Raw genomic sequence first — 9,659 nt, 5'->3', positions numbered from 1 at the left:
GCAACAGGAGTTTGTTCGCGTACTAGACTAGAGACTTTTAAAGTAGCGAACTGCGAGGAAACCCCCACCGCTAGAGGGCGAGCGATTACCTTTGCGCCGTTCCTTCTGGGAATCAAAACTGAACCGCGGGAAGCGCCCACTTCCATCCGTCCCCCTTCTTTCCATTCCTTAGCTCTTCCGGCTAACCCGCACGTGCACGCCACAGCAGCCAATGGCGACCGAGTTTGTTGCGCAGAGCCAATCAGCTGTATCTTAATGGGAAGCAAGTGCCTTGCCGGGCGATTCTTAGCGTTATGGCTGCTTGCTGTTCGTGGCTGAGATGGAGGACGAAGTCAGTGGGGACTGCTGTGATAGCAGCCTCCCGGGAAGTAGGCCCTATGGGTCTTCGGTTGAGCGGGCTCGGCTGCCTTCGCCTTACGCGGCTGAGTTCGACGACAAGCTTTAATAGCTCTCCTGCCACCTCTGTAGCGATGACTGTGGATGTTGGAAGCAAGTAAGAAAAGACAGACAGGCTGCCTCCTTATCAAGGGAGGGGTCTTTTTCCCCCTCCCAATAGGAAAATCTGCGCATGGTTGATAAACCGCTGGAGAATCTTTCCAAAGCCTAGTTAAGTTTCGGAGTAGCTCAAGTGGTTCTGACCACGTGCAGGTTGAACTTCCTCCCTGGGCTGTTTGTGTGTTTTTTTTATTGTTTATGCAGAATTACTTCAGGCTGGATGGAGTACAATATGTTTCTTCCTGTCACTTTGAAATTCTCTGTTGCATCCAGTATTTTCTGTAGAATTAAAAAGATGTTGGATTGAGATGAACGGATGCTAAGAACATGTTTATGTTCTTCCTTTTCTAGGAAATTGGAAATATCTTCAGGAAAACTAGCCAAATTTGCTGATGGTTGTGCTGTAGTTAAGGTATTCACCGTGAAATAATTTTGTTCATACCATTGAGAAGTTTGTGGGCTGGTTTTTATCCTAAAAATATAATAGATCCTGTGAATAGAGTTAAGCATGATTAATCTCAGTTTCCTTTGTTTTTTGTATGTTTAAATTAAGCTAGGTGATACAGCAGTGATGGTGACAGCGGTCAGTAAAACAAAAGCTTCTCAATCTCAGTTCCTGCCTTTGGTGGTACGTATTTCAATAAACAGCTCTAAAATATTATATGCCAAGCATAAGTACTTATTATATGTTATTGTTGTTAGCCGCCCTGAGTCCTTCGGGAGATAGGGCGGGATATAAATCCCATTAATAAATAAATAAATAAATAAATAATGCTACAGAAAGTCCTCAATTTATGACCACAATCGAGCCCAAAATTTATGTTGCTATGTGAGAAATTTGTTAAATGCCCCATTTTACGACTTTTTGCTGTGTTAATTGAATCACTAAAGTTGTTAATTAGTAACAGTTAAGTGAATCTGGCTTCCTCATTGACTTTTCTTGTCAGAAGGTCACAAAAGGGGATTGCATGACTCCTGGAAGCTACAACTGTCATAAATATGAACCATTTGTCAAGTATTCAGATGTAAATCATGTGACTATGGGAATGCTGCAATGATCGTAAGTGTGAAAAATGGTCACAACTCACTTTTTTCAGTGCAGTTGTAAGTTTGAACAGTCACTAAATGAACTGTTGTAAGTCAAGGGCTACCTGTATAACATTTGGTCATAATGCAGAACATTTGTCAAAATAGTAAGATTTCTAGATGTATTGAAAAATATTTCATAGTTCTGAATAGATAAGGTAAACTGGAATATTTATTCCTGATTCATTACATAAAATGTTACCTTGTCTTAAAAATTCAAAACAAAATGTTTCTTCTTGCATTAGGTTGACTATCGGCAAAAGAGTGCTGCTGTAGGAAGAATACCTACCAATTACTTGAGAAGAGAACTGGGTACTACAGATCATGAAATTCTTACAAGCAGATTAATAGGTATGCAGAATAAACATTAAGTAGTCATGGCAAATATAGACAACACACTAAAAAGCAGAGACATCACCCTATCAACAAAAGTGTGTATAGTCAAGGCTATGGTCTTCACAGTTGCAATGTATGGCTGTAAAAGTTGTACAATAAGAAAGGCTGACAGGCAAAGAATTGAGGCCTTTCAATTATGGTGCTGGAGAAGACTCCTGCGAGTCCCTTGGACTGCAAGGCGATCAAACCATTCAGTCCTAGAGGAAATCAACCCTGACTGTTCTTTAGAAGGCCAGATCCTGAGGTTGAAACTCAAATACTTTGGCCACCTAATGAGAAGGAAGGACTCACTGGAGAAGAGCCTAATGCTGGGAAAGATAGAGGGCAATAGAAGAAGGGGACGACAGAGAATGAGGTGGCTGGATGGAGTCACTGAAGCAGTAGGTGTGAGCTTAAATGGACTCCAGAAGATGGTAGAGGACAGGAAGGCCTGGAGGAACATTGTCCATGGGGTCGCAATGGGTCAGACACAACTTCGCAGCTAACAACAACAACAACAGTCTTATTTATAAGTCTTGGCTTTCTTAAAAGACAAATTGTAGAAACAGTTCTGGATTGGATCATATTCAGTTAATTATATCTCCTATGAAATTGGATTAATGATACACTTATTCGGTATCTAATGTGGCACTTATGACATCTGTTCAAGAGAGCTATATTATGTTTTAGAACAAGTCCTTATGGATGGATTGCTACTTGTTTTCTACTGTAAGGTTTGGTAGGTGATGGTCAGAACAAACTAATACATTTTACCTGGCATACTAAATACTAGCACATAACCAGTGCCTCTGTATAGCAAGATGGGTGACGTGATTCAATCACGGTGTCAATCTGAATTTCAAACCACTGATATTTTCATTTGATAAAAAGTTAGTCACGTACTTTCTCTAGATGTTTGGGAGGGAGATTGGCTAGAGAGCAAAGAGAAAAAGACGGGAGGAGAAGGGAGTTTTGTTTCTTTTTTCCTCTCAGGCTCCCTCCTGCTTTGTTGTGCTTTTCTTGCCTTCCATGCTAAAAGCACGCGTGCTGTTTCTTTGGAGAGAGGTGGAAGAAGCTGGTACCATGTAGCAGCAGCAGTTGGATGTTTGGGGAAAGCAAACCCCCACCACCACCCCCATGCTTCTTTGCTGGGATATGAGGCACCTTTGCAAATTATTCCAACAAATTCCTGTTGCTCCTATGCAGCCACACATGTGGAGCTTTAGCATACTTGATTTCAGCAGGAAGGATTTTCAGCATCAGAGCAAAGAAGCAGTAATGAGCTATGAAGCATGGGATGCCTCAGGAGAGTATGTGAGAGTGCACGCATCTCTGAGTAGAGAGAGAAGTCATGCACAGTCTGCAGCTACCTTCCCAGGGTCTTTCCCACTCCCATGAGGCATCCTGCACCCTGGGTCTCCATCTGCTTAACCACCCACAAGATTGCTTAACAACCACTGCTGGGATTGCAGCCATTGAGTGAAGCAGTCACATGACAGTCACTTTGCTTAATGACCAAGATTCTGGTCCCAATTGTGGTTGTAAGTCAAGGACTACCTGTACTAATAGGTTCTTTATGCTTTTCTGTATCTGATGAAAATGTACATGGAAGCCATCCAATAGAAATCAAGATGTGACAATGAGCCTTATTCCATATTTTCTTTTTCCTAAAAGCAATGGAATTCTTGAGCTAGTATCTAGAAGCAATTTTGTGAATGGGGGAAAATTTAATATGGACAAAATAGAGGCATTATTTGTAGGAAATGAACACCTTTTTCCTTTCCTTTTTTTTGGGGGGAGGGAGTATACTCTTGCTTAATAGCAGAACTACGATTTACATTTGAGGAATTCTTGGGAGTGTTCTATGTTATTGATAATGCTCATTTTATTTTTGCTATTATTACAGAGATAGTATGATGGGTTGTCAGATATTTTAGATTTCATCAATGTAAACCACCATAATCAAAGGATTCTGGGAGTTATAGCCCCCAAAATCTGAGTTTTTATTTTTATATGGATGTTTATTTGTTATTTAACAATAGTCTGCACAAAAAATGAAATAATATGCTATTTTAATAAACGTGATTTTTGGCTTTAAGTTTATTTTATTTGTTTTATTAAATTTATGTGCTGCCCAATTCACCATCAAGTGTGACTAGGCAGCTTACAACTAGATAAAAATGTGAATATAAAACATTAAAATATTAGAATGATAAATCAGAATTTCTTCTAATAAACCAGTTGAGAAAGTTTTTAAAATCCATCAACAAGAAATATCTTATCATTGAACAATGATTAGTTTTTCTGTCAAGAAAAAATAAACAACCAGCTCCTTATTTTTAAGTAAAGTACAGGTAGTCCTTGACATAAGACCACAGCTGAGCCTAAAATAAGTGAATCTGGCTTTGCCATTGACTTTGCTTATTAATTAGAAGGTTACAAAAGGTGATCTCATGACCCTGGGACACTGCAACGGTCATGCATACATGCCAGTTGCCAAGTGTCCAAATTTTGATCACGTGACCATAAGGATGCTGAAATGGTCAGAAATGTGAAAAATGGTCATAAGTCACTTTTTTCAGTTCCGCTATAACTTCAAACAGTCACTAAATGAATGATTGTAAATCGAGGACTACTTGTAGTGGATCATATAAATAAATGCAACAAGCCTAGTTCTGGAAAATATTTGACTAAAATAACATTTTTTATTATAAAAGCCATATTGCAAGGTTGTTACCTTTATACATGATCCGAGCATTTTTAAATTAATTAATTTTCTGGGTTTTTTTATACAATTTTTTAAAATTGTATAAATATAATATATTTTTAAATATTATATTTTTACAGATCGGTCAATCCGACCACTTTTTCCAGCCGGCTACTGTTACGATACACAGGTAGGCTACTTTGGTCACTTCTAATTTTCTGTCTAGTTAATAGTGCAATATTGGTGCTAAGTAGCTACTTAGTAATGTAGAATCCAATTTGTTTTTCTGTTATAGAATTGGTTTTGTTGCTGGAATTGGCAAGGAACAATTTCCTTTTCTTTTTTTGTGCCCTCCAAAGCTTTGGAAATTTAGTGGATGTGTTAATGCATTCCCAAACCAGCTTCAATTCAAAGGAGCATTTTTCTTTAATGTGTTTCTCATTAGATAAAAGCATAGGGACTTCAAGGAGATGAAAGAAGAAATAAGCCTAATCATATGAGTGAAAATATGCAGCATTTTATCCTAGTTTCTTGTGATTTGGACAGTATCAATGCTGTTTAGTAAAAACTTGGTTTTCCTCTAAGAAAGAGTACTTCTTAAAATTATTTGCTCATTTCTCCATCTTCACTGAATGTTTTGCCATGCTTCTAGTCGCTTTATTTTTTTTTACAATTTATGTAATATTTTTGCACATCATTTGGGTTCTCTCTCAGACAATATGTCTCTAACTCATTTCAAGTATTCCTTATCCATTTGTCTATAAATGCATTAAACAACCAAAGAGACATGGTACATTCTTCCTCGGTATTAAACCATTTGCCAAGCTATTGAAATTTAGTATTCAGTACTGTTAACTCAAACTGTATCATTTGTTTTTCCTTTGCCAGATCATTTGTAATCTTCTAGCTGTAGATGATGCCTACAGTCCTGAGGTACAGGCAATTAATGCAGGTAATGAATTTTTAAAAATCTTTTTTCCCTCTGGAATAAGTATGCCTAGTGAAATATCATAAGCAGTTTCAAATAATGAATCTCACTGTTTTTAGCTTCCGCAGCTCTTTCATTATCAGACATTCCATGGAATGGACCTATTGGTAAGTACAGTTGGTAATTTAGGCTATTATTTAGTTTTTTTAAAATATGCCACATATATGTTTTTTTTTAAAAATTAAGTATTGGGAGTTACAATCAAAGGTTCATGACTACTTCCAGTCCTAGCACTTGAGATTGTGTTTCCACATTCTAAATCACTATAATCTGATTGTAAACAAGTTCCAGAGATGTATGTAGCTTTTCTCATTCATTATATTCACTATTTTTTTAATATCCTCCCAAATTTAAGCAAAGAAAAAAATTCCTTATTTCCTTTCCTTCCTTTGATGAATTTGACACACGCACTGTGTGGGAATTGTCTGTGGTGTAGCTTTTAAAACATTTGCTCAATAAAGCAAAATATTTGAAGCCGCAAATTTGATAAGTAGCACATTATTATCTAAGCTGTATTTTTTGTGATTCAAAAACATTGAAAAGGTTCACAAATTATTGGTTTTACTGTTTGATTTGTATTTGATTTGATTTGCATAATTGATGGAATATCTTAATTTATGGAGTACCTTCTTAGGAGCTGTAAGAGTTGGAATGATTGATGGAGAAGTTGTTGTTAATCCCACTCGAAAAGAAATGGCTTCTAGTACTTTGAATTTAGTGGTTTCTGGAGCCCCTCGGAGCCAAATTGGTAAGTGGTTTAATATGCATATAGAGATAGTTCTTGACTTGGCACTGGTTGTTTAATGAACATTTGGACTTATGATGGCCTCAGAAGTGCTTTATGCCTCTAAAGCACTTCTACATGTCATAAAATCCTTCGCCCACAGCCACATGACTACATTTTGGGCACTTGGCAACTGGCTTACATTTGCAATTTTTACAACCATACGATTCACTTAACAATTACATGATTTGGACATACAGCCGTATGATTTGCTTAGTGTCCACCATAAAAAAGTCATAAAATCAGGTCCAGTCACATATTGATTTACAACTGTCACAATTTATAACTGAAATTCTGTTCCCAATTGTAGTGGTAGGTTGAGGACTAGCTAGCTTTGATTTAAAAAGACTGAACAATTTTATTTCTACATGGAAACCCCTTTTGGACTTTTTGCCAGAAACTGAAAGAAATGAAATTTTGTTTTTCGAAATTATAAATCCCATATTAGAATTATATGAGATTATAGAAGTAATGTGTATTTTGAACTGTTGTGCAGAGCAGGGGTATGAAATGTACTGCATTTTGCACCCATCTGAAATTTCTGGATGCTCCTCAAGGGCAGCCTCATGTAGAATGTGTTACAACAGGGGTGTCAAATTGCTGGCCCACAGGCCGCATGTGTCATGCCGAAACTGCGCCCACCCCATTGCCAGAAATGGAGAAAAAGTCACGTTGTGACACGTCACATGATGTTGCGAGTTTGACACCCCTGTGTTACAATAATGTGGGAAGCAACTAGGACATGAGTGACAATGTAGGGCAGGGGTGTCAAACTCAATTTCATTGAGGGCCACATCAGCATTGTGGTTGCCCTCGGGGGGCCAGGTGGGTATGGCCAGGGTGGGCGTGGCCTACTGGGTGGGCATGGCTGGAGTGCGTATGGCCTACTGGGTGGGCATGGCCAGCTCTACATCATTGGAATCAAGGGTGCCTATGGGGTCCTGGGCAGGAGGGTCTCTGGGGGTCTCTGGCAGAAGGAGGATCTCTGGGCCAGGGCCAAGGCAGCGGGGGCCGTTCCCTCACTGTTTCCAGAATGGCTTCGGAGGCCACATGAAACCACTTTGCGGGCCAGATCCAGCCCCCGGACCTTGTGTTTGACATGTCTGGTGTGGGGCTTCCCAATCCAGCTATGGTCATAGCTGGTGCACAACCCAAAGTTGTACAAAGGCCCTCTAGCTACGACAGCAACCTTTTCCTTGAGCAGTCATCTTGAATCCAGAAGGATCTCCAGATTGTGTATTGGCTCTGTATAGGTAGTGCAGCCCTATCCATGATAAATTCTCAGTTCCTGTGGTCCCCAAAGCCGTTGCCAGGTTCAATCCAAAAATCATATAGCTCAGCCAAAGTTCAGTTCTTCATTTGCTCATACTATATAGACAGAATCTTGCCAAATTAAATGTATAGTACTGAAGAAATAATTAGAGATTTTAGGGAATGACTGTCCTAAATCTCTTTCTCTGATCCAGCTCTGGGCTTTATTGCCTCTTGTCTCACCCCCTCTCCTGTGCTCCCTCTGTCCTGGGAAACTTGCTGCACTGTGGTCCATCACACCACCTTCCTCTTTGTAGACACATTCCATCACATCCATTCAATCTTATCAGAGTTGAGTTAAAGCCTATTGTTCCCCTTCCAAACCTCTACATCAGTGGTGACGGACCTTTTAGAGACCAAGTGCCCAAACTGCAATCCAAAACCCACTTATTTATCGCTGGGTGCCAGGTGGGCGTGGCCCACTGAGTGGGTGTGGCTGTGGTGGTCATGGAAGATTGGATGGGTGTGGCCAAGGTGGGTGTGGTCACCTCAACGTTGCTTGTGGGGAGGGAGACCTGTGAGGGGTGGGCAGGGTTGGGGGAGCTCCAGGAGGTCTCTGGCAGGTGGGGCGGTAAGCAAGAGACTCATCCTGTGGGGTGAGGCGAGGCAGGGTGGGGGTGCCATTGCCATGGGGCAAGACAAGGGCTGGGGCAGCTGCTGCCTGACAGCATCGGCCCCCACACAGAGGCCAGCGAGCGCATGGGGGCCAACGGTGTTCGTCAGTAGCCACAGCCTGCCGGCCCCTTGACAGGCACACACTGAGGCTCCACAGCCCGTCGCCAGCAGTTCAAAGAAGCTGCCTCCGAGATGGATGGTCAGCCAACAGCTGAGGAGGTGATGCAGTGGGTCGTGCCTGGGAAAAGGAGAGCATGCGAGGCCAGGAGAGACGGGATGGGAGGGAAACCAGCTGTGCCGGGATGCATTCAGCCACGTGGGATCTTGGCAAATTAGCAGGTGGCTGGTTGAAGAGGGACAGTTGCCACCTCCGGGGCATGGTGTGGGTGCCCACAGAGAAAGCTCTGAGTGCCACCTCTGACATCCGTGCCATAGGTTCGCCACCACTGCTCTACATTCTCCAGGACCAAGGCAGGATGTCAATACCATTGCTTACTTCACCATGTGTATAGATATACAGCTGGGTATCATCAGCATACTTATGATACCTTACCACATGATTACCATTAACCTCTCTCAGTGGCTTCATGTAGATGTTGAACAGGAGTGAAGAGAACCTGGTGGCATCCCACAGTGTAGGGGCTGAGGGCAGGACCTGTAGTTCCCAATCAACACTGACTTGAACCAGCAAGGGGGGAAAGAAGAAAACCAATACTGTACTGTGCTACTCACCCCCAACCCTGACAACTAGCCCAGAAAGATATGTTTGATGATATTTTGTCACTTTTCTTCAGTCTGAAAGTCTCTAAACACGTTTTTTAGATACTAAATCTGTTTCATCCCTGAATGCCTACTTCCAAGTAGTATTTTTTTGTCACAATTAGTAAGCATTTAGTGCTTTTTTTTACAGTTGTCTTTCAGAACACTTTGTTTATTCTTTGCTAATTTTGTTATTATTTTACTGGGTTTTGGTAGCCACCCAGAGTTGCATTTGCAAGATGGGCAGCCATATAGATTCATTAAATAAAATACTTAATACTTCTGAGTCACAAAAATCTTCCAAAGAAGCTAGCTGTCTGAAGTATGGACTTAGGTATTTTTTGTTGACGTTTATTGCTGTTCGCCAGTGACTCAGTTTAACTTGTAGTTATTTGAGGAAGGTTCTAAAGTAGTGTTTTCAAGCCAGAGCAGAAAAAGCTAAGTGAAATAGGATAGATTTCTTCTTAGCAAAGCAGTTAAGTCTTCACATGTGTGAATCTTAATTCATTAAGACCCATTTTACATAATATAGTTTATTT

At 40.7% G+C, this 9,659-nt stretch overlaps 1 protein-coding gene across 2 annotated transcripts in view; it reads left to right on the top strand.

Moving 5' to 3' along the window:
* The first annotated feature begins 209 nt into the window (after positions 1-209).
* The window catches only part of PNPT1 (polyribonucleotide nucleotidyltransferase 1), a 34,125-nt gene continuing 24,675 nt past the window's right edge, over positions 210-9,659 (top strand). The window contains exons 1-8 of one of the 2 annotated variants that reach the window (XM_081322873.1): positions 210-493; positions 847-907; positions 1,049-1,123; positions 1,827-1,932; positions 4,804-4,853; positions 5,552-5,615; positions 5,711-5,758; positions 6,286-6,399. In XM_081322873.1, coding sequence (XP_081178999.1) covers positions 294-493; positions 847-907; positions 1,049-1,123; positions 1,827-1,932; positions 4,804-4,853; positions 5,552-5,615; positions 5,711-5,758; positions 6,286-6,399 — 718 coding nt within the window. In that variant the 5' untranslated portion in view covers positions 210-293. The remainder of the gene's footprint in view (positions 494-846; positions 908-1,048; positions 1,124-1,826; positions 1,933-4,803; positions 4,854-5,551; positions 5,616-5,710; positions 5,759-6,285; positions 6,400-9,659) is intronic. The other variant, XM_081322874.1, reaches the window with a different exon arrangement.

Source organism: Vipera berus, assembly GCF_964194415.1.
Source record: "Vipera berus genome assembly, chromosome: 1".
Lineage (NCBI taxonomy): Eukaryota > Metazoa > Chordata > Lepidosauria > Squamata > Viperidae > Vipera > Vipera berus.
The sequence above is the reverse complement of the archived record's forward strand: the minus strand, read 5'-3'. Positions and strand labels throughout refer to the sequence as shown.